The 25,206-nt window shown below is 38.3% G+C and overlaps 1 protein-coding gene across 3 annotated transcripts in view; it reads left to right on the top strand.

Annotated features, from left to right (window-relative positions):
* Positions 1 to 24,022, top strand: part of kank3 (KN motif and ankyrin repeat domains 3) — a 35,954-nt gene extending 11,932 nt beyond the window's left edge. Inside the window, exons 1-12 of one of the 3 annotated variants that reach the window (XM_055056777.1) lie at positions 5,602 to 5,637; positions 6,076 to 6,150; positions 6,580 to 6,666; positions 7,287 to 9,083; positions 12,263 to 12,356; positions 12,890 to 13,114; positions 13,240 to 13,330; positions 14,171 to 14,390; positions 15,119 to 15,261; positions 18,548 to 18,748; positions 20,420 to 20,521; positions 23,317 to 24,022. In XM_055056777.1, the coding sequence (XP_054912752.1) occupies positions 6,630 to 6,666; positions 7,287 to 9,083; positions 12,263 to 12,356; positions 12,890 to 13,114; positions 13,240 to 13,330; positions 14,171 to 14,390; positions 15,119 to 15,261; positions 18,548 to 18,748; positions 20,420 to 20,521; positions 23,317 to 23,379 (2,973 nt within the window). In that variant the 5' untranslated portion in view covers positions 5,602 to 5,637; positions 6,076 to 6,150; positions 6,580 to 6,629 and the 3' untranslated portion in view covers positions 23,380 to 24,022. Of the gene's footprint in view, positions 1 to 5,601; positions 5,638 to 6,075; positions 6,151 to 6,579; positions 6,667 to 7,286; positions 9,084 to 12,262; positions 12,357 to 12,889; positions 13,115 to 13,239; positions 13,331 to 14,170; positions 14,391 to 15,118; positions 15,262 to 18,547; positions 18,749 to 20,419; positions 20,522 to 23,316 lie in introns of those variants that run through there. The other 2 variants (XM_055056770.1, XM_055056779.1) reach the window with 2 other exon arrangements.
* The last annotated feature ends 1,184 nt before the right edge of the window (positions 24,023 to 25,206 follow it).

Below are 25,206 nucleotides of genomic sequence, written 5' to 3' on the forward strand. Positions count from 1 at the left end.
AGCTGGAGGCGTTTTCATGGTTTGGATCCGATTCTGCGAATGTGTGCATGCTGAGGTTTCTGAATGTTTTTTTTTTCTCACGTAAAGCAGTCAGATTGTGAAAGTTTCTGTCAGAGAGAGGATGTTGCTGCTAACTCCCTCCCCTTCTAGTCAGTCACATCGGGTATCCGTCTCTCTCTTTGGCTTTCCTTTCTTGGGGAAAGGGTGGCGTTGGAGATGAGGTCACCGTTTGAAAACATGGCCCCAGTTCTTTCAACAGCACAACATTTCCTCTTCCATGAGTCCAGCTGAATACAGAACAAACCAGTGTCTTCCTTTGCATTAGTGGCACGCCTGTGAGGCTGTGCTGGGACAGCAGGAAACTTCTGCGCTTGGCGTCACATGTTCCTCTCAGCCTGCAGGGAAAAATGCATGAATACTAATTTGTTCTGTACTTGTCTTGTTTTCACTGGTGTGGCAAGAAGGCACGTTTGCCCTGCTGCTCATTGGGTGAAATGTACATAGCGACCGTTTCACACCAACTTGAAGATGCAGGATGTAACTTTTTAAATATTTGTTTAAACTGTCAGCAATTTCATGACAGTTTGAGACATAATCTATATGAAGATCGATCTCCTTCACCTCCTCCCTGAGCTACTTCGGAAGAAATGCACCGCCAATCAGAGCCTGGAGGCGGGTCTGAGCGCTGTCAGCCATCTTAGTGTACACGCTGCTCAACCTTCTAATGGTGGAAAAACAAGTTACCATTACAAGAAAAGCTTTTGTGGCCTCAACCAGCCTTCATTCTGTGTTGGTCCCACCATAACAATCTGTCTAGATTCTGGAGAAAAAAGATGTTATCAATGTTGACTGAGACACATTTTGGCCAACATTTACCAATATTACCATATAACTTCAATGTGTAAGCTATTAAACATAGGTTTGAGGCAGGTTGTTTGGGACATAAACACGATGGCATCTGGATGCATCAGTCAGCACCAGCCAAATAACGAGGTCTTACATTATCTAACGGCTACAAACTTGCTCTGCATCATATGAGTCAGTACAGTCTCTGAAAAGCCCTGATATTATCCCTACAGGATTACACGAACAGACATGGCTCAAGAAAATTTCCCCTTAAAACAGGAACATCTCTTTAGGAAGTCAGGTTGTTGCTGAATAATTTCACCTTTAACCAGATGTGCCTTCAATCTGTTACTGGTTGTCTTAAAAGCTGGCGTTGCTCTGTTTTTCATCTTAGCATTTATGTTGCCATATAAAAATGTTTATTGATGACAAAATGTAAAATAAATTAGGAGCATTTTGGGAAACAAGCACTGTGTAAGTCAAGTGTTGGTATTCCACTGTGGATGTATTGTGGTGAATGTGTAAATTTCACTTTGTCCCACAGCTTAAGTTAGTTTGTTTTTATTTACTCTGTTTTTTATTTCCTTTCATTTTGACCATCTCATGTCAAACATTCAGTGAACAGCTGGAGTATCATTTATTGGGCTAAATAAGAAGTGTAAAATTCATTTAATTTTGGGCCATATAAAAAATCTGGGCGCTCCTACATGGCAGCTTGTGTCAGAATGTATTGATAAAATCAATTATCACAACATAGTTGCTCTTCAGTATTTTGTGATGCCAACTTAGAAATGTTTATAAGGAATTTTTACAATATTTGTGCTAATGTATCATGTTAAATGTGACTTTTTCTTATTTTCCGTATCAATTACAGATTATTACTTGACATCAAGCAAGGCTGAGGCAGCATTAAACTCAATGTTTTTGAGAAAATTAGCAGTGAAATCTGACAAGATGTGGAGATTCACGTAATTTGGAGTCTACAGGGCCACATAAAAAGCTACAGCGAGCCAGATTTGGCCCCCGGGCCTCGAGTTTGACACATGTGGACTAAATGATTAAAGTCACTCACTGCTGTGGGACGGTGACCTATTATGCAATCAGTTTTTTTTCACAAACCCACCAGTGTGACTGTGTTGATCTCGGGAAAGTTGTTGACTGAAGTGTTGATCGATGTTGAGATCAGGACTGTAGGCCATTGAATCCTCTTTATGTCCAAGTTTCTGATAGACATTGTTGTGTTTTGGTATCTTTGGTCCTTAAGAGGTAAGGCATGGATTTCCATTGGTTGCAGAAATTCATCTTTCTACCTGTGCACTGAGATTGCGTCAAATGATGACAGGCGTTGCTTTGTCCAGTGGGCAAATTGCAACTCCACACATTACACTACTGCCAACAAAAGCTGTTTAACATTGGTAGAGAGGGTTTGGAAAGTTTTTCATTCAACTCAACTCTCAAAATGTATTTTGCTAACAAATACAGCACCATTTAAAATGAATTAATCAGGGTTTTGCAGCGGTGTAAGATTTATTACCAAGTAGCATTGTTTTAACAAAAAATGTAATTGCCAAACACAATTTTCCTTACTTTTTGTGCTGATTTTGTTTCAATCAGGTTATGGTTTAGCACACATGCTAACCGGTAACATGCAAACATGCTGAAGTGGAATGCAGCTCTGTTTAACACTTCTGTGTTGTCTAGCCGAGTTCTCTAATTTCTGTTTGGTGAGAGATGGTCTGTTTGCTCAATAAATAAGGCTGCTGAGATGTCAGCCATTTTTAAGCATTCGACATGCTGATGTGAGTGAATCTTCATCAGTGCAGACAGAGTACTTTTTATAGTTGTATTATAAGTTTAGGAAAGTTTTAATTGGGTCATTGCTATGCGATTTCTGAAGCAACGTACTGTCATAAAATAAATACTTTTTATGACGTGTCCCAAAAATCTGTGGCGGCCTGGAAACATAAAAATGTATGCTAGAATATCAGATGTGTGGAAAGCTGATCGTAAAGTCTTGCTCACTCAAAGCAGCTTATCATCTTATGTCACGGATACATCTTTGAACATCCCAACCAGAATTAGAAATGAAAATTATATCTTGAAACAAATTTCAGTTTATCTTTTTTTTCTCTTGTTTTAATCAGCCAGCATGTGATTAAACTGTGATTAAACTATGGACTTTTACAAACACTTAATTGTATTGAATTTCCTTGATTGGTGAGGAAAAAAAAGGCAAAACCAAATCGGTTATAACTGTATAATTGGCGTCTAGGATTGAAATATTTCCCTTAAAGCCACTGTTGGTGAAATGTTGGCTTCAGAGGAGTGTTGCCCTCTTCCTCAAAAACATAATTTCAGAGACTTTTAAATTTAGAGTTAAGTACTGTTAGACACGCTCTTTATGGCCATTTCTGTGATTGTGTTTGTGGTTTGTCTTTATGTGAACCGCTCTCATGTTTGCACTTCTTTTGGTGTGAGCGACTCGACAGCGTGGCTCTCAGCTGGTCGGGTCCGGAGGGGGGAGTAAAGAGAAGGAATGCAGATTCTTCATCCAGTCTGTAATTTGGTGTCATCAAATCGGAGAGAAAAACAACAACACTTGAGTTCAGGCAGAAATGTGTGTGTGTGTGTTTGTGTGTGTGTGTTTGTGTGTGTGTGTGTGTGTGTGTGTGTGAGAGAGAGAGTGAGCGTGTTTTGAGGGACGTTCTGGGTGAGAAGTAAAGAGAATCATGTGAGAAGAGAAGGGTCGAGACAACGAAGCGAGAAATAAAAGCAGATTAAAGGTTGCTGATGTGGGCAAATAACATGATGGAGAAATGAAGAAGGATATGGAGAGTGGAGGGAGGAACAGCTAAATGTTTTTTGTAAAGACAAAGAAAACTAATTTTGCTGCAACAGCTTTTATAATCCTGCTCACATTTCAGAAAACTCCCAACACAGTGGGATGTCTGTGTATTTTGTTCTGTTTACATAACTCCTGTGTTCTTGCTGATGACTTTCGTTCATCCATCTCTACTAGAGGAAACATTCCCACAGGACCACCTGCCACCTCCATGCTTGAGCATGTGGATGGTTTACTGTAGCTGGACTTTTCAGTCATCTTTGAAAACTGAATCCACTTTAGTTCACATAATTAAAAAAAGCTGCAAACTACATTACAGTTTTGATAAATCTGTATCACAAGGTAGTCAAATTTAGTAATTAAAGTGATCACAAAGAAAGAAATATTTACACAACAGTGTTGCATAAAAAACTTTAAAAATGTGGGGCCTCTTTTCTAGCTTAATGTCACTTTGTTCACAATTCTTACCTTCCCAATCTGCCATTAGCACATTTATCAGTGTGTAGACAAGTGTGATTGACAGCACTAAGTCCCTCCTCCTGACTCTGATTGGTTGTTTTTGACTGACTGATGCTTTTCTGAATATAGTGGTTGGACCAAAGGGTGGAGATCAACTTTTCTTTTTCAGATTATTTGTCTTATTCTGTTACAACATGGTGACAATGTTAACAAACATTAAAAAAAAATCTAATTTTATAAAAGTTACTGCAGTTTTAACTTGAAGCTCATATCAGCAGACACTGCCCCTGACCTAGCAACGTCATCCTGTCACCTAGCATCCCAAGCTGGTCAGCTGGTTTTACCGTTGTATGAGATGTACAATGGCTGCTGGAAAAGACAAGTGCTTTATTGTTGATTTACGTCCAGAAACCACTTTCTGCATTCTTGTTGGTTGTGGAGGAGGCTCTACTTCTGCTTTTCAAAGATATAGATAGACCACAGACCTATCCTAACCTGTTCCAGGAAGCATAATAGAGCAAGATGCACTTGGATAAGTATATATGTGTAATATTAGTAAAATGTGTCTCTAGATACAGTCTGACCTCTGTCACTAAAGATTCTTGTAACAAACTGTGTTCGTACTCTGTTGTAATTCTGGTCTAATTTTGGCATCCAACGCCGTCTGGAAAAGAATGAAATCGGATTAGATTTTCAGGTCTGGACAAAAATTGGAAGAAAAATAACATTAGGAAAAAATAAGTTTAGGATAATGAGATAAAATCTTATTGATACCCCGAGGATGTTTGCTCTGGGAAATTAAGATTCTCGCAGTAGGACAGCATCTTACAAACAAACACAAGCATACGGACAAATAAACAGACGAACAGTAGCAGGTTATTGCCAAGTCAACAGTAGACTAAATGACTAAAGCGTCCTCCCACATTCTGCTGCTCTTCCTCTCCCTGAGCCAGGAGGTGAAAGGTCAGGTGTCACAGGAGACAAAGTGTTTTCTAAGTTTGCCAGTCCTGATGTGGGGAAAGAAAGCAGTTGCTCTACAGATTCCTCTGGTTGCTGATGAGATTATTGAGGATGATGGGATCATTTAAAATGGCCACCAGAGTCCAGCTGCATGCCAACCACAGAACCTAAGACCATCCATCCGTCCATCTGTCCGTTCGCCCGTCCGTTCGCCCGTCCGTTCGCCCGTCCGTCCGTCATATTCAAAGCCTGACCACTGCTGAAATATCTGCTATTGTTTTGTATTGTATTTATTCTTTAAAGCAAACTAAAGAGAGTAAATAATTTTTGTTTTCATGGGACATTTTTCAGAGGGAACCCAGATGATTGGTTTAGGTTCTATAGCATCAGGTTTCTGGAGCCGGGACATTCGGATGGAAACTGAATGCACAGCGGCTGATTTTCATCATTCGAGCCTTATTTTTGTCTTTGGGAACATTACACAGTGAGAGTTTGCAACCGTTCCCCGAGGGCTCCTGCTGTGGATTCAGGTAAAAGGTTTCCTGTCTGTGTGAGTGATAGCGGGATTTTCTTTGACAGCAAGAAGTGTGTCTGAACTAACAAATGATAGATGTGTTCACAGGCTATCAGTGGTTGGTGAGCTACAAGGCCGACAGGCGTGTTTCAACAGCATGTGTTAGGAATGTGCTGCGGGGGCACACGTGTGTGTATGTTTGAAACTAAATAACTGACTGCTTGTATTTGAGGTTTGACTCTTGTCTTCTACAAGGTGCTGCTGCATCTGAGACATTTGATGCATTCATAGATTACTGTGCTGGAAACCTAAGCCAATAAATATGGAGCATATTTTTTTACATTAGTCTTCCCGTTTATTGTTCGGATGATTATTCTACCCATGACCTGTTCTGATCCACGGGTCGTTTTTCTTGACAGCGATGTTTTGCATACCTCTCGTCTTTGTTTTACAGGGCTGTGTGAAGCAGGAAGGAGGAAACCTCCCTGAGCTCCAGCTGCTTCAATCTCTCATTAAGTGGCTGAGGAAGGTAAACATCCCATAATGTTCTGTTTTCAAGTCTCAATCTGTTACTTTTAGGTTGCCATTTTCTGTGGGCCATATAATTGTAGCAAAATGTGTCATTACTTTCTAGAAACATCTAAGTGATGACTTGTCCCTCGAGAAAAGTGTATTTTACATTGAATGACTATGAAGGGATCACGTAAACCTGCCGTTTGCTTTTAGCCCTTTGTACTTTATAAAGAGCTGCATATCTGTATACTATATATATTTTAAAATTAAGTATAAAAAGAAAAAAGCAGCAAACAATGTTTTAAAGTTTGGGTTTGTGTTAAGTGGCTTACTGGTGTTAATATAAAATTTCTGCCCTGTGTTTTCAGGTTATTATTAGCTTGTTATTTTAAACCAGCATTAATGAATTATGACAGAAATAATTTCTTTCTCTGCTTTTCTTCAGCCTGGCACCTTCTGGAGATTTGTGGCACTGAGAGGGTTCAGTCCTGAAAAATGACCCAATCGGTGCAAGTTAATCCAAAGGTGCCTGGTAAGGAGCTACAACTTTAATTTTAATATACTATTTGTGATTTCATAAATCTGAATGTTTGTGAGACTAATTAAAGAGTTTTGTTTATTGAGTAAATTATGTTTCAATCGTGTCAAATATTTACCCTTCCTCTAAATTTGAAGCTCAAAAATTGTCTAACTTTCTACCGTATTGCTTTGTAGAACATTTTTATATTTTGAAAATAATTAAAAGGTCTGCTTAAATAAAATATCTTTATTAAACCAGATAGTGTTTTCTGATTCATAAAATCGGATCTCAAATAAACCTTTCGAGAATAATGTTTGCATTGTTTGTAAATAGAGAAATATTGGGAAATTGTTTTTACTAAAGATTAATATAAATGATAATCCCACAAAAATAAATTGGTGACAAAGAATGAAACAATGGACATATTCTCATCTTGTTTTGACTTTTTTCTTGAATAATTTTATTCTCTTAATAGTTTGACATTATTCTTCAAATAATATGACTTTATTCTCACAATATTATAAATTCATTTAGCTTTATTTAGTTATTTTTTCACAGTATGTGACTAATACTCTGTCATATAAAGTTGACCTTGTTGTGAGAGTAATTGACGGGAGGTTTTTCTTTTTCAGATCTAGGCTCTGCATTCATCTACTCCAGTCAGGAAGAGGCTGACCAGTCGGGCTCTTACTCGGTCCAGACTCCTTATGGCTTCCAGCTCGACCTGGACTTCCTTAAATATGTGGAAGAGATCGAGAGCGGCCACAACCTCCGCCGGGCTCCCCTCAGCTCCCGGCGTCCTGGAAGGGGACTCAAGCTTTCCCAGAGGAGTCCAAGCGTTGGGGGACGCACCAGTGGCTGGACATCCACAGAGTCTCTCTCCTCCCCAGTAAGCGAAGACGGGAAGGTTCCTCCTCCCCCGCCGCCGCGCCTTCGTCTCGGGTCGGCGCCCTGCGAGGTTCTCTCCATTTCCCCCATTACTCTCCTCAACGTGCCTCCGCTTTCTGCTGGGGCCAAAGTGCCGCCGCCTCCGCCACAGAGAAACCCAAGAGTGGAGCGGACTCTCCTGGAAACCAGCCGGCGGCTTCAGCAGGAGCAAACCCACCAGCACCAGAACGGTGGGCGCCTCCAGCTGGCAGATCCTCCCAAGCAGCTCACGCCCTCCCTATCTATACCGCCGCTGCACAACAGCTGGACCAAACCCAGTCCTCAAACCTCGGGGCGAAGCACTCCAGCTGCTGGCACCACGGTGACCCCGATCCCACCCAGCCAGCTGCAGACCGTCAGAGAGCAGATGGCCACTGCCTTGAAGCAGCTGAAGGAGATGGAGGAAAGAGTGAAGGGTGTTCCTGCTCTGGAGAAAGAGCTGGCCAAGCTGCGTGCAGAAAAAGACATGCTCCTGTTGGCCTTGGAGGAGAAGAAAGCAGCCATGGAGGTTTCCCATCAGAAGCAACAGTCTAAAGAGTCTTCCACGCAAACCATGGAGACCCTCCAATCTGACTTCAGCCGAGTGACTTCACCAACCTCAACGGGACATAAGGGTCTTGTAAAATCTGGGGAGCTGAAAAGACTGGCTGAGAAGTTTGAGGGGAAGGAGCTGAAGTCTCCCCCTCCGCCTTTATCTAAAGTTTTACCGCATTTGGCAGAAAAAGAAAAGAAATCTGTTGCTGTTGGGGATGACGTCCCAATGACCTCTGTAGTTTTCTATCACAGGAATGGTGTGAAAGATGCATCTGTGTGCATGGAGGTGAAAGTATCTGACAAGACCACAGAAACAGAAGCTGCTGAGGTTCGTGAGCAGGCGATACAAGTCAGAGCAGGGACAAAGGAGGCTGAAGTCTGGGTTATGGAGTCTCTGCTGGGGCTGACCACAGAGGCGCAGAGGGAGATAGACACCTTACAGGACACTATAAAGTTCCAGCAGGAGTCCATAGTAGCTTTAGAAAGCCGCCTTACTGTAGCTGACAAAGACCTTGATAACCTGAGAGCTCAGATTGATGAAAGAACCTCTAAAGTCACGGCTGAGAAAGGAGCGCTAGCAAAACCCGACATGAGAAACGCCCAGGTAGAGACTTTAGCTCCCGTATTAAAGCACACCGCCACGATGTGCCATCCGGAGGTGACGCACGTTTGTGTTGGCGAAGACTTAGGCGCAGATCAAACCGAGCAGGGAACACAAACTGATGCAACACCACAGCCAGAGCCAGAACCAGAACCAGAACCGGCACCCGTGGAGCGGGTCAGCGTCGGGTGTCAGTGGGAGAACTTGAATGGTGAAAATCCTGAGGAGGAGAAAGTCGCAGTGCCAAAGAAGAGACAGCTGACTGTTGCTGAATACAAGGTTTCACCAGAGGAAGAGGTGGTTGTTGCAGAGGAGGAAAAACCAGGAGAGCAAGAGGAGGAGACCAGAACCAGCGACACAAAAACAGGTGAGCAGTGAGACTTATACCCATTTTAAAAGCAGCGTTTTATGCAAATTTTACATTTTGTACGTTTTTGTTATTGCAAATGGCTTCCATTTACAAACAGTGGAGTTTCAACTGCTTCAAAAGAATAGTACAGGCACTTAAAAACAAAAAACAAGCATTTTGTGGCAATAACTTATCGATTTTTGGTGTCTGGAAATTAAGCTGTTTCAAAAACCTCCCAATTCTTGAGACACGTTCAACCGCTGCCAAGACCGGAACCCCACCGAGCAACCCAGCTGAGCTCCAGGACATTTGGTCAACTGGTTGTACCCTGTATGCGCTGTACAATGGCTGCTGGAAGAGACATGTTTTGTTGTTGACTTACTCTTCAGCTTCTGATAGAAACACATCCTTTATGTGTTCAACAAGTTCAACAAGTCATTGTTATACTTCCAAATTGTACTTTGCAAGTTTGGAGCCAAGTCACGGCTGAGAAGGGAGAATCAACTCTTCTGGAAAGGCTTTCAACACAGTTTAGAGGTGTTGTTATCAGAATCTTTGAGCCATTCTTTCAGGAGAGCAGCTTTGAAGTCAAACATTGATTTTGCATGAGATGGTCTCATCAACTAACCCCAAATATATTTTGTTGATCAGAGGTAAAGTATTAAAATTTTTCCAGAGTAAACTTGCTCATCCAGATCTACATGTACCTCGCTTTACATGCTGCTGGTAGAAAAGGAAGAGGCCATCCTCAAACTTTTTACAAGGAGAGCAAAAATCTCTCCAAAATGTCTTTCAGTAGACCTTCATCCTTCCTCCATTAACTTTACAATTTGGAAAATAATGACTGAAATATGCAATTTTATTTTGAAAGCAACAAACTTAGATAGGTTTAGAGTCAGATTGTGGTGTAGTCTGCACAACTGCATCCCGTTTTGCGTATCACTTGGTGCTCAGCCACAAGCATGGGCTAATCTAAACATCATATAAAGTTTATACAACTGTATCTGTTGATTCTGCAGAACGCTGGGGTCCTCAGTGTGAACTGTCGTCTACTCTGATTTATTTTTGCGTGGCTCAGTTGTTGTTCCTGTTTGTCTCCACAGTGTTATGACACCGTTAATGGTTGACTGTGGAATGTTTAGTATTGAGGTAATTTGGTGAGAGGACAAGTGGCTTGCTTGAATTTACTAATCTTCCTGAGACCGACCCATTTGTTCCTGAAATAGAAGCAGTCTCCAGGCCTGGTGGCTGGAATATATACCTGGGGCAAATGGAGTTGTTCAAACAACTAAATTCAACTTTTTATTAGGAGTGAAGGCCCAATACTTAGTGTACTGTATAAAAAAGTGTATTTTACTACAGTAATTATTTTCTGCAAATAATTTAGAGTTATGTTCCAACAGAAAAACCTGTGAATAGATCACGCTGTCATTAAATGCACCCGTTTTACTTTCAGATGAAATGATCAAATTTGTCTTTACAAAGTTTTAGATTTATTCTCATTTCATATACACGAGGTTTAGTAGGAACATGCCAACAACAATCCTGTCTTATGCTTTTTCTTCAACAGTGGAGTCGTGCGCAGTGAGTGTGTCTAGAAATTATAGCAATTTACATTAGTCTTTGCTTTCATAAAATAATTTTACATCTGAATTCCAGATCTTTACAATAATTATTCCACGTATTATTATTCTGTAATACACAGCGCTAAATTTATTTGCAAACATGTTAATTTCTTTTGGGATTGGAGTTGCAGATAACTGGCATGAATTTAAAATCAACATGTCACTTACTGATATATATTTAGCAACGATAAACATAATGGATATTCTCCATTATATTTATTTGTTTTAGTCGATTGTTTTGTGTAATCTTTGTTATACATTTTGCTGTGATAATATATGCATTTTTGCTGGAACAAAATGCATCCACCTGAAATCACGATGCATTCACTGAACCTCAGAGGAATAGATGTTTCCCCTTACTGTACATAAAGTGTTATTGCTCTACCAGTGCTAAGCCCAATTTATTAAAGGCCGTCTTTGGGTTTTAAATTAAGATGTTCAATTTTCATTACAGTGCAGTAAGAAAAGTCTCAGTCTGGAATAAACGGCGGACATGTTTTAAATTGTCTCATTTATCCCAGTCGTTCTTTCAGCCACTAAAAACATGAGGCAGCAGGAGAGAAATGGAGCCACAGCGAGGCTCTGGATTTATGGAGCCAACGTGTCAGAAAAACTGGTGCTTTAACTGGCCCAGTTGGCTGTTATGTTTCTCACTGTTTATGTCTGTGCTTCTGTTTTTATTGAGTCGAACAAATTAAATGCATTACTCATGACAAGATTATGCACCCAGAAGAAAAATCACCACCAACTGTTTATCGCTGAGCCACAAAACGAGGGAAGTCCAAATGCAGAATCAAAACTAATTCATTCATTTTTATTGAAAATGTTGTTTTTTTTCTGTGGGATGAGACTATCCAACATGAAAACAGGCATTAGCTTCCTATATTTGAGTTCATTCTCTAGTCCTCAGAGGACTGACATAAAACACACAAATATGAACATGCAGCTGTAAGAAATGTAAACATAGTCAAACCTTTTCAGAAAATGCATTTTATTTTGCTTTTTTCATCCCAGATAAATTTCGGGTTCACTACACTGGTGGGACAATTAGACAATTTAAGGTTAATTTAAAGAAAATTGAGTAATTTAAAAATACTGCTATTTCATTAATGTATTTTGTGTGATATACCAACCACTTGCAGCAAAACAGTCCCAGAATATGAGTTTGCAAACACCATGCTTTACTGCCTGGCAACATATCCTAGATTACATCTCTCATCAGTTTTCCTGGCACTGATCTTTGATTATTTATCTGTTAGTTCTTCTGTGCATCATTGGTTGAATACTGTACTTTTTATTTGAAGTTTTGTCATATCAATAAGATGAAGCTTGCGACAGGGTACAAAGAAATACTGTGGGAACGTAAACATGTAAACTTCGGGAAATTATGTCGACTTGATTACAAAAACAGTGGAGCTGCATTGTTGTGCCTAAGGGCTGGTTTAAGGTTATTATTGCTTACAAAGGATTGGCTTTACCCCATTATTTTAAAACAAATTAGAAATGGGAAGAAAAGAGTTTTCAGATCTTCAGAAAAAGATCTAATTGTTGTTTATCTGTTTGTGCCAACAGGTATGCTGAAATCAATCATGAAGAGGAAGGATGGGAGCAACCCGAGCGAGAATCGCAAGAAGAGTCTGCAGTTTGTTGGGATTCTCAATGGAGGGTATGTGAACGCAACACCCACTTTTTATTTTTACCTTTGCAAAAATAAATCTGAAGGTTACAAATAACATTTTGTAAGACGGAGTATTGGGGCCTTTCTAATAAAAAAATAAATAAAATTATGTGAATAAAGTCAAGATATTCAGATAGTAAATTCTTATGAGAATAAAGTTGAATATAATTACAGAATAAAGTAATAGCTTGAGAATGAAGAAATCCAAAAAATACTTTCTTAATCCCAAAGAAAAATTAATTTAATAAAATTATGAGATTGTAGTCAGAATTACATAAAAAAGTAATAATTTGAGAATAGCCATAATATTTAGAGAATAAAGTCATATTATTACAACTTTAATCTTGTTTTTTCTTTATTCTAGTTTGACTTTATTCTGGAAATGTTTTGTTTTTCTCCTAATATGCCGTCATAATTTTTCACACAAGTCTGATAAATGAAAATAAATCTCTGTTGCATTACAACCAACTGGTAAAAATATGAGCTACTTACTGTGTTTGGTATTTATTCGTCCCTTCCAGGTATGAATCCACCTCCAGCGAGGAAGAAGAGGAGGAAGAGGAGGAAGTTGGGAGTTCTTCTGGAGAAAGTGGAGAAGGCGAGTGCTTGGATAGCACTGAGGAAGATGAGGCAGCATTAGAGGAAGAAACCTCCGAGGAGGAGAAAAACGTCAACCTGGATGAAAGCGACACGGATGAGGAAACGCTCAGAGCTCCAAATTATTCATCAGACGCTGTGAAAGAAAAGTGAGTCGTTTAAAAAGTAGGCTGGAGACAGTTTTTATATACCAACAGATTTACTTGTGAGTGTCGCAGTGTTACTTCCTGGTTTAAGTTTCAGCTGAAATAAAATTGTGCTTTGTTTGCTACAGATTTGAGTTCAGCTCAAAAATGCGTGAAGCCTGTCTCATTCTGAAGAACCACCTGAACGATGACGTGAAAACACTGAAGAGTAAGGAAGTGGTGCGTCCCTGCAGTTCTGCTACACACACTGTAAACACAATGATATTTCACCTCTGAAACCTCACGATAATTCAAGTAAGAGTCCATATAACTGAGGGTTAATTGTAAAATGTTTGAGTGCATTCTTTTGTGGTATGAGTTTCCTAGCCCTTAAACACCAAACAATAGAAGCGTCTAAATGTCTTACAGTAAAAAGGGAAGTGAGTCAGACAAGTTATCAGTTGATTTTCCTTCATAAATAACAGCGGAGCTTTGATTTCAAAGTAAAGCTGCTTTTATTCACAGTAACAGAATCATCAAGGCCAAAAATGTCATCTGAATTTATGTTTTTGTTGATGCATATGAACATTTCATGTCACCAGCATGGAGTGACTGTAAAACATAAAACTGCTCTGATTTCAGGAAAGAAGATCTAGATTTCCAGGTATGGATTTCTAAAATCCACACACAAATATAAACATACTGCTTGTCTAATACTTGGATAAATGTCTATTTATTCAAGGCTTGCAAACAAAAGCACTCATTGCACTGCAAAAAACAAAATCTTACCCAGCAGTTTTGTTTAACTTATACTATAAATATCTTACTACACTTAAAAGAAGACAAAAGTAACTTGCAAGTTAAGGCGGCCAGATTTATTTATTTGGAGCGATTTATCACGTGATTTCAAATTTCGACATTATTCGCAGTTATTCGGTGTCTAAACAGTCACCTCTGGAAAAAATGTCCTCCTTAAACATTAATAGCAAAAATATTTAGACATAGATGAATTAACGTTGACTTACGACTAAAACTGGATTTGTCATTAAAGCTGATGTTTCTCGTTCTCTCGCTCTCCAGCTGTCCAGTACGCACACCGTCCAGCTCGAGTGGTTCCGGGTGTCCAGTGCGAAGATGGCTCAGCCTTCGCGGGTCTCCGACTACCTCATGGCTTTCTCCGAGGTGTCGTCAGCGCTGCTGGAGCACGTCGTCAACATGACCGATGGCAACGGGAACACAGCTCTGCACTACAGCGTCTCCCACTCCAACTTTGGGGTGGTCCGACTGCTGCTGGACACAGGTGAGGGAACTGCTGACAGGAACCGTCTGCCCATTTCTGTAAGCGTTTTGTACAGTTTGGTCTCTCATTTCTGCAGGAACACTAACAAATTTGGCCTTGAACACTGCAAGAAATGTTTTCGAAAGTTTTAATTATTGTAAATATTTACAATTTACAATGTGCTGTGTTGAAACAAATGTTTGTTTGTCCCGTAAAGTTAACTTACAAAAGAAATCAAGCATCTTCTACATAGAATGAAAAAGAAACACGTCAATTAGGACTACCACAATTATTCTGCAAAATAAATAAACAATTTTATGAGATTTTTTAAAATACTTTCCTTACGTTCAGAAGTTTGACTAAACTTTACAATATACAGCTCTAGAAAAATTAGGAAAACATCTTTGTTATTCCACCAAATATTGATTAGACATCAGTATTGTTGTTTTTAAATGAACATGAACTTGTTTTCTTTGCATTATTTGAGGTCTGGAAGAACTGCATCTTTTTTCTTATTTTGACCATTTCTCACTTTCTGCAAATAAATACAACATTTTTGCTTGTAATTTCAGAGACATGTCAGAATTTCATAGAATCAAAAACCATTACTTTTACTCAAACATATGCCTATAAAGAGTAAAATCAGAGAAACTGTTCATTAGCAAATAATTCACTGGTCAGGTAAAATGAGAAATCTTTAGGAAGCGGCCATTTTCTTCATCCCTCAGAGTAAAGCGTGGTTCTTCCAGGTGTGTGCTGCGTGGATAAGCAGAACAAGGCTGGCTACACGGCTATCATGCTGGCGGCGCTCTCTACCGTAAAAGAAGAGGAAGACATGGCGGTGGTGAAGAAGCTCTTTGGTCAGGGAAACGTCAACGCCAAGGCCAGCCAGGTCAGATACAGACTCCACTTCACAAACACTTAAAAAAGAGATATTTACATTTGTTTTATATTCTCTCAAATAGAACAAGAATATAGGTTTTTATTCTAAAAACAATGTACCACTTAATTTTTGAGCAAGAAATGGCCCCCCTATAGTCAAAAAAGACACTTTCTCCCCTTTCTAGACAAAATGATAATAATAAAAAACATTTTCTAATGCCTTCTATAAAAATTCTGTTCGGGTTTATAATTTAAAGAACCATTTTTTTAAAAATCAAAATAAATAGAGTGAAAACAGCCATATTTACATGCAATCAAAATAGCATATATTTTGCATCCTACACTGAAAAAAAAAACAGGTGATCCAAATTAAATATATTCCATTAATTAGTCAAGTTATTTTATTAAGTTGTCAAGTTAAGCAAACATTAATAAAGTAAGACTGTCACTAAATTACGTGTCCAATTAATATAGACTGGAGATTCTTTTTTTTTTACATTGCAATTACATAAAAATTAGTTGATAAAAAATAAATAGCACTATTTGTATGTCAGTGTAACCGTCTAAATATTTCAGTGAAACAGAAAAAAGGCAAAAATAAACAGTGTTTTTTCATCTTTATATTAAAAACATGGGCCAAAAATGGAAAAGGACAAAGCAAAGTTAACTGAGAGTAACTGTGGAGGTCCAAAGAAGCAAATTAGAGACCAATAAAAGCATAAGTAAAATAATTAAGTAAATAGATTTACTTTAATTTGTTCACTTGTTTCTATGGCTCTTCTGATATTAAATCAGCTGAAAAATGAAGAGGGTTCAGCGAGTCGTTTTCCACTCATGATTAAACAACTTTAGCAGCCAAACATTTTGTTTTCCAAAACAGACCCGAACAAATATTCACAGTAAATACTAAAATCAGTGCAGTTAGAGCAAAGAAAAATAAAAAATACGGACTTCACCTGTAATTTGTATTTCTAAGGTGAATCCCTGCATGAGTGTAAGCACTCTGTAAACGAGAGCTAACGAGTTTTTGCAGATGGCTGATTAACAGGAAACCTGGCCATAAACAGGGAAGTGTTCAACACTTTGGGAAATAATAAATAACCTATTAATTAAGTGAAAACAATTTGAATTGAGTTCACTGTTAATTGGAGACTTCCAGATACACCAAGGTATTAAAAGTTTCAATACTGCAAAGTCAAAGCAGTTTGATTTGATGATAGAAATAAAAGAGTTGAATAGCAACTGGGCAGAAACGGGAGTCAGATAATCTGAAGACTGTATTCTTGTTTTCATCCCTTTTTTTGTCCCATTATAGTTTTTAAACCATGTTCCCCACAAATGAGAGGAAGCAATCTTCTCTTCTTCTGATGTGAGAAATTAATCTCGCATCAAAAAGGTTAATTTAATTTCAAACTTGGAGCAAAAATGTGCAGCCATTATGAGACTCTGCAGCATTTTTCAAGTGGTTTTATCTCTGCACTTGATTAAATCAGGTTGTGTAGGGTTTGTGGCGCCTGACTGCTCAGTCATGGGACCGAATTTATGGCATCATTCTCTATAAATCCAATTACTGGAGCTTGTTATTGTTGCTCCAGGGAACAAAACATGTGGCAGGCAAAACAATTTAAGGTTGGGAATTAAAATTGTACAAGTTTCTGCTGTTTTTCATTAACTTTCCAACTGGTAAAATGGAAATATGTGCAGGAATAAACAGGCAGGAGCTGTAAAAGTTTGTTTTTACTTTTAATGAACTGTGTGTGTGGCTTTAAGTTTTTATCTATGTGCAATCTAATCACAAGCAGCAGGAAAAAAAGCAGTTCAGTTGATCATTTAGGGAAAATGTGGCTAATTTGACTATACGGGACTTTTTAGATTTTTACCAAATAAAACCAAATTAAATAAAGAGTTGGAAATCTAAATCATATGCTCTAATAGCGTTTTGAAGGAGATGATAAACGGAAGAACGAGGAAGTGATTAGTGACAGGTCCTGGGTGAAAATTAACTAAGAGGTCAAAGTTTTCTATGATTGGGAGCAAAAACAAAGAATGTGGCAAAGATTTGTGGTTTGTGTAAATAAATGTCAAATACTCGCAGCAGAAACAACCGCACACCAAAAAGGATGTAACGAATGCAAACAAACAAGTAAATAAATGAAAAACATTCAAACTGTTTAACCCTAGTTAATTTATTTCTGCATCTGTATCTGTATTTAGAACAATCAATGAGTTTACTTTTAAAAAGGTTTTTTTCCCCCCCCCAAGGTGGAAGGTACTGGTCTGTGTTGGAGCTTTTTGGGTAAAAGATGGACCTAAAATCAACTAACATGTTTTAGAAAACACTTTTAGAAGTGATTCTCCACCTCTCTAAACAGTGTGCATGTTTGCTGTAAGGTATATGCAGATTTTATATTATCGTTAATTTTACAGTTGAAAACCAATTAGAAAGGAAAATTCTTATTTTTAATGAAGTCTTTTTACGCACAGATTATTTCCCATTGAGTGTGCAGTTTAAACCAAAATCTTTCATAATTACCAAGGTAGGAAGTTTATTAACATGTTGGCTTGACTCAGTGCAACACACTCAGTGAAGTTGTGCACCAACAAATTGACCCCAATTTTCTTAAATCTCCCAAAATCAGGCTGATCACTGATTTCGGGAGATCAGTGATCAGCCGATTCTTAAATGTGAAGCCGATATTATGCACCAATCTCAGCAAAAAGCAGCCAGTGGCCTCTACTGCCCTGCTGTGAGAGCAATCAGGTCATGTCTGTATGTTTACAGGTAACAACAGACGCACCACTGTTCCCAATTCAGCGACTTCCTTGCTATATTTAGCAACAAATAAAATTGGTTGTTGGGGAGATGAAGCCTTATTTCAGGTTGTTTTGGCAGAAAAATGGGGACTAGCCAAGGGCGCACCGATTTATAAAGTAGCCTATTTATTGGTGCATATTTTCTTAATTTTGGGAAATTGGTGATTGGTTTAAGTAAAGCCCATTTACTGATCTCATCTATCTCAGTAAAGGTATAAAAATCAACCACTGTCCTCTGCTCTCCCATGAAAAAGGTCTGAATGACCTACTGGCACGTTTACAGTTATCAGTCACCCCACTGACGCCAACTGAGCAACTTTCTTGGTATAGTGAGAAACATTTCATACAAACAAAAAATGGAATCAGAAAGTTAGGCTTTTTTAAAAAAAAATCGGTAATCAGTTTTTGCAAATGTTGCACCTGGGCAGCTTGCTTGTGAATGCTCCTTATGTAAAGATGTTACTGTGTTTTCTGTCCACCAGGCAGGCCAGACGGCGCTGATGTTGGCGGTGAGCCACGGACGGCAGGAGATGGTGCAGGCCCTGCTGGAGTGTGGAGCTGACGTAAACGTCCAGGACGATGAGGGATCCACGGCCCTGATGTGCGCCAGCGAACACGGCCGCGCCGAGATCGTCAAGCTGCTCCTGGAACAGCCTGGCTGCGACATATCCATCGTGGACAATGTAAGGCGGTTTTCTCTCAGCAAACAAATTAATCATATTTTTTCCCCCTCTAAACCAAATATCTTCGTCCAGTTGTTGTTGCCTCTTCGTCCAGTTGTTGAAACTTCATATCTTATCGCTCTTCTTTCACACCACTTGAAATGTTCTCACTTAAGGAGAAATGATAAAAACCCAAAAGAGCCTAAATCAGATTAGTGTCATCTGCCTTTGACTCATCAGTGCTGCTGGAAGGAAACACAGTCGCTACGCAGCTCAAAGTCCCAGGGGAGGAATTAAAAGCCTCTCAGTTCACAGCCCTCGTCGTTTCAGACACAAGGCCCTGCAGACGCTGCTTGATTCTCTGCATACTTCATCAAATGACCCGTAAACCAACCAACTGCTTGTTTGTAGAGAAACATGTTGAGCAGAGGTTTCATGCATCTCCCGAAGGTTGCAGAAGCCAAACAGAAAACGTCCCTGGTGAAAATCTTGTTAGAGGCCAAACTCTCCTCATTACTTCCTCTAAAGCCTCTTTTTTTCCCTCTCAGCTCAGCCTTGTGAGTCCTAAAGTGATTTACAGTGAATTGTTTGGTCTGGATACTTGGGGAGAAACCAGGCAGACAGATATTTGAGTGTTCACATCTGTGCCAGAATGAGTCGGCCATTTGGATAGAGTTTCAGCACAGCTGGACGATTGGAAAGGCCCCTTCCCCCCACTGAAAAAACAAAGCAGCATGTTAAACTGAAAGTACAGCTGAGTTACAGTGTGAAAACTAGGTTTGTGTCAGAGCTCACTTCTTTCTGGGATCAATTTGATTAAACACTTAAAACTTTTTCATCAACATGGACCCATAGTGACACCGCTAACTAAAAACTTAGTCACTAAGTTTCCGGTGCAGCTAAATCGCTACACCAAAATGGTATTTAGCAGAAGCTAATGCTAAAATGCTAACTTAAATTCAAATTATATCTGCCATCTAAAGACTCTTGAGCACCAATTTTATTTTTACGCGTCCTAAAATGCCCTTAGATATTCATGTTCGCATCTTCTTCTGTGCTCAGTGTTTTATTTTGTTCTTTTGTTCTCGCAAAAATTGAGCTCATTAATAATCTTCCCAGTTTTACTTATTGGGCCAAAACTGAATTTAGCAAATGACCAACATACACCAATACTGACGCTAATGCCAATAATTATTTTGTTTCATTTTACTATGAGCCTTCTTCTGTATTTGGAATGAAGATATAATCAAGATGATCTCATGCAATCGTGGCAAGACTTGTGACGGACTCTATCACTCAATCTGACTCAGCAGCTCCAGCTTCTATAAAAAATTTTAAAAAGCTAAACTTAAGTGCAAAAAAAAAAACATACTAAAAGTACCTTTGGGTGGTTCTCCATTTCCAACATGTTGTAAATCCTGATGCAGTAATTTACTTGGTAATAAAAAAACAAAACAAAGGACATCAAGAAGGATTTCACAGGAACGTCCTGTTTTGTTTTTAACTGGTTAATCACAGATGTATGACACTAATTTGCCTGACCATAATTATCAAATTAACCAATCGATGAAACCATCCACAACGTGAATCACGCGGCCCGTTTGACACTGCAACGCTCTGTTCAGACTCTGGGGATTTTATGGACAGTGATCTGATGCTTCCTCTCTCTGCACTGCTTCCCTCTGCCTGCAGGACGGCAGTAACGCTCTGTCCATCGCGCTGGAGGCGGCTCACAATGACACAGCTGTGCTGCTTTATGCCCATATGAACTATGCAAAGTCCCAGACTTCTCTGGTGAGTTCATCTGTTATTTATCTGGTATTTAATGTAACCATTAAGATAACTGATTAACATGCTCAAGATTATATAAAAGGTAAAAAAATTAATTACATGCTTTAGAGTTTGAGGGGTTTAGCCAGCAAAAGTTGGTGCAGCTCATGTTATGTTATGGATCTGATTTATGGCACACTGCTGCCCCCTTTTGGTTTTGCCACGCTACTGCAGACAGAACTGTGAGAAGAAAGAAGTAATGAAAAGTTTTCCACCATTACTTTATAAACCTTTCAATAGTTATTTAAATTCTTGGTAATTCATGAAAAAAAATTATTATTATAAAATTATTATGGAAATAATTTAAAAACTGGTAGAAAAATTGTTGCTTAGCTCATAATCAGAGAATCAAACCTTATGTGGGTTCACTAAAGTCTGTCTACATAGCCATTAGCATTTCCAGTGCAAACAACAGTAATATTTAATAATAAACATGGCTGCAGCAAATAAATGTTTCCTAAAGTAAGAGTTATGATGAACCCAGTAACCTTTACAACTCTGAGCACATTTGACCCGGGGTCCAGCTAAAAAGAAAATTGCTTAGAGTGACTAAAACTATGTAAAAATGTAGCTTATTTTTAACCATATCTACCATAGAAAATTGCATAGAAAATTGTTTTTTTTTTCATATTAAAAGACTATTTGGTTTTTAGATATTTTTGATGATAGGAGTATACACATTTTATAGAAGATGTCAAAATTTGAAAGATGAAAGTGAATGTCATGCACATATTGCATGAAACAGAGGAAATATTACTAAAGTTTAAGTTTTTATTACTCTAAACGATTTTTATTTTTGCCAAAATTATTATACACTCTTGGACTGATCAATGCCAACAAATGACTCAAATGAGAAAACTTTATTTTATTTATGATGTTATTTTTTAGCAATAATTTAGTTCAAATGTGTAATAAAGCCAAGCCAAATGCATGCATGTATAAAACACTTAAAATAACAGCAAACACTGGCTACAAAGAACTAAAAACGCAAATTAAATAAAAGTAAAAGAGCAATTAAATTTATTCAATTAGCACCAATTAAGTATAATTTCAATCCCATGGAAAAGACAAGCGCACTGAATGTATAAGCAAAAGAATAAAGTCAAATTGATCAAATATTAAAATTACATGCATGTCGCTTTGTTCTTGCTATGACACACTGAGTTTATTACACCAGTCGGTCTTAAAAATAAAGTTTCCTAAGGAAACTGGGCAGACTGCATGGAGATGCTGACTCTGCAGGTTTACAACAGAGCATAGACAAAAACACTCTTTTTCAAATTTGACCAAATTAAGACCAAAAAAACACCAAAAACTGAGCTATAATATGAAGTCCAATTAGAACGAGGACAACATTAACTCAGTCTCTTCTCAGCGCTTATTTATCAGTCAAGCAGTTTCTGTATGAAAGCGCGACATAAAGCTGCAATAAAAAGACATTGTTTTGCACTAGATATAAATATTTCCATGTGGTTTTAATGAACATTTTTAAATGAGCAATTTGTAAATTTATTGATGCTGGCGATACCAAGTCAGTAACAATAGGGTGTCACTATGCAGGAATATTAGGATAAATAACACATTTATGGAGTTAAATTAACTGTTACCTTATTAAATTCAGAAGACAATGAAAGAAAAATCCAAATAGTTAGTGCAGGAGACTTCAGACTCTGTGGCTACAGAAACCAGACCAATAAAGAACTGGTTCTACCACCAACCCTGATTAACCACTGGGAGACTACGGTGACTAATCCACAGCTTTTCCACAAATGGAAAATGTGAGAGAGAAGCAAAGATTTCTGAACTGCTGGATAAAGATGAGAAAAAGCATGAAAGGAGTCACTTCTGCCAAAGAAATCATTGAAATGAATTATATCTGAGGCGAGAACAGCGGCTAAATGCACAGACGCTTTCTCTAAAGTGTGATGATCTGTGCATATCGTAGCTTTAGCAAACACACCAGAGATTCAGCTCTGGAAAAAATGAAGAGCCCACTGCACTGAACCCCATTGAAAACCTCCTGGTTATTCCACCAAATATTGACTTCTGAACTCTCCTAGAGTCAAAATATTAGCATTGTTGTTTCTAAAGGAATATGAACTTGTTTTCTTTGCATTATTTGAGGTCTGAAATCACTGAATCGTTTTCGAAAATAAGATTATTTTGTTATTTCCCATTTTCTGCAAATAAAAACTAAATTTTTTGGTTGGAATTTCAGAGACATGTTAGTAGTTCATAGAATAAAAGAACAATATTAATTTTACTCAAACATATACCTATAAAAAGTAAAATCAGAGAAACTGATCATTTTAAGTGGCCTCTTAATTTTTACTAATAAGTTGGAAGAAGAAAACTCAACATGAATTAACATTTTTGCAGCATTTTAGGTATTTCCTCAAAGAGGATTTACAGTTTTCCTCCACTGTAATAAATTTAAACAAAAAACCCAGATTTCTAAAACAAAGCATAAAGTCTAAAATTTATAAAGCCCTTCTGCAACTGCTCAACTAAGCCCAAAATTATCCATACAGCTAGCAGATTCATGTTTAAAGTAACATTTAAATTTTATTAGAATATATTCTCGAACGGCAAATAAGTGGAGGAACCTAAAGGCTTTTGAACGGACCATAATGTAAATATATACTTATATGCATTTATATCACACAGAGTGTTAAATACACAGTTAACACTGAGGATTTAGCAGAATCAAGATTTCTTCACTTCACTTTCTTCCCTTATTCATTATTTTCTCTGTTCAGGGAAGTCCAAAGGCTCAACCCAGGAGCCCCACAAACCCCCACAAGTCCTGGCCTGCAGACTGACAGCATCTCTGCGGTTTATCGAACCCGACAAACCAGAACATTTAACTGGATCTGAGCTGTGAAAAGCTCCACTGGAATATACCTTAAACACATTTATTTAAATGCACATGTACTGCTATACGTTCTGCATTTATAAGTATTGTTGATATGAGAATAGTATTTTTCCAAGAAAGTTTCGGACGGTTCTATCATGTACTTACCCGTTCTTTTCTGTAGTACAGTTCTTCTTCTTTTGTCTGTAATGGGAAATAAAACATTACAATATTTGCACATTACTAACATTTTACTATTTAGCACAGCACACTCACAATGGGCTAAATGATGTGCATATAAAACGTGTTCATCCATTGTTTTACATTAAATCTGTCACTGATTTACAGATGCAGCTACAATCCTAACAAACCAAACAATCCTGATGTGTGCTGCTCCTCTCCTGCTTTCCTATCCCGTCTTATTTAACGGATGTGCAAAGCACCACAATCCTGTAACATTGCTTTATCTGTTGGTCAAAACGATTTACACGCCTACATCTTAGACACAGAATTCACAATATTTTGTGCTTACACAGCAGGCGTGTCAAAGATTGTAATCAGCTTTGTATGTTAAATATATATAAATGATATATTAAATATATTTGCATAAATTTGTCTCATCTAAATGTTTTTTTGTTATTCACCCCAAGAAAATTTTACAATTAAAACCAAACCTGCAGAATATGCTTTCATGTAAGGAGTTTAGAAAACTACCTCTGGATTTAAAGACATAAAGACTGTCAGCTTGTGTTGGTCAGGACGAAGTGACTGAAAAGTTTTCATCCCCTTTCATGGATGAGAACTTATAGCTTATAAAAATTGATTATGATCAATGGCTTTTCAAGGCTGAAACTGTCCACTGGATGAGGAAGAAGTCGCTGAGCAAAACCAGATCTTGATGCAGAGATTCAATCTTACAACCAGTTTGGAGTCCAGTATAGCTTTAGTATGTAGCAGAGGAGGAGGAGCCTGGGGATTAAATAGTTTGTTGCAAAAATACATCATATGGAGGAGGATGTGGACATTATTATGTTATCTTGAATAACTGAGGAAAAATGATGAGAACAGAAAGAAGAAACTAAGGGGTAAAGAAATGTTATGGGTGAGGTTTCAGTGAAATATTTATGCAAAGGAAAATAAAGTGCGGTTTCTGAAAACAGCATCTTGTTCAGTTTTATCCATGCATTTGGGCAATTGCAGCTGGAAAAACTAACCTAGGGTGCCATTTTAAAAAAAGGATACCATTCACTGGGAAAATTCAAACAGCAGGAAATTTAAAATGCAAAAGAAGAAGTGTAATTTGTCACCTCTTCATAATTACTGCCTCATTAGTGATGCGTTTTCCCTGTAAAGAGTGTTTAAATTTTAATGACTGGACCCATGCAGAATGATTTCCATCTGGCTAAAATAAAGACGATTTCCTCCCCTCTCATCCTCATTTTGTCCCTTTGATCAGTCAACCTGCACGACACAGAGAGACCTGGTACTGGAGCGGAGGGGGCCGGTGTCTGGTTCTGTCTACAGCGCCGTAACATTTTTTAGCATTTTTTTAACCAGTTACTTCCACACCACTTGTTTCATTATGCTGATCTGTGAAGTGGAACGTAACGCAGTCGGAGTTGAGAGGTCAGGGGCTCCCGCTGCCTAGAAACATACAGTCTAATATTAGAACATTTCCTTGATTTGTTAGCAGCATCTCTGCTGACTGCTGAGCACATGGCAACAGGCCGACCAATAGGATTTCAGGAGACTACTAAGCCCCTTCCTCTGTATAGCAACAGTGGCATCCTTTCCT

This window comes from Poeciliopsis prolifica, unplaced genomic scaffold, assembly GCF_027474105.1.
Source record: "Poeciliopsis prolifica strain line A6 unplaced genomic scaffold, Auburn_PproV2 SCAFFOLD002, whole genome shotgun sequence".
Classification (NCBI taxonomy): Eukaryota; Metazoa; Chordata; class Actinopteri; order Cyprinodontiformes; family Poeciliidae; genus Poeciliopsis; species Poeciliopsis prolifica.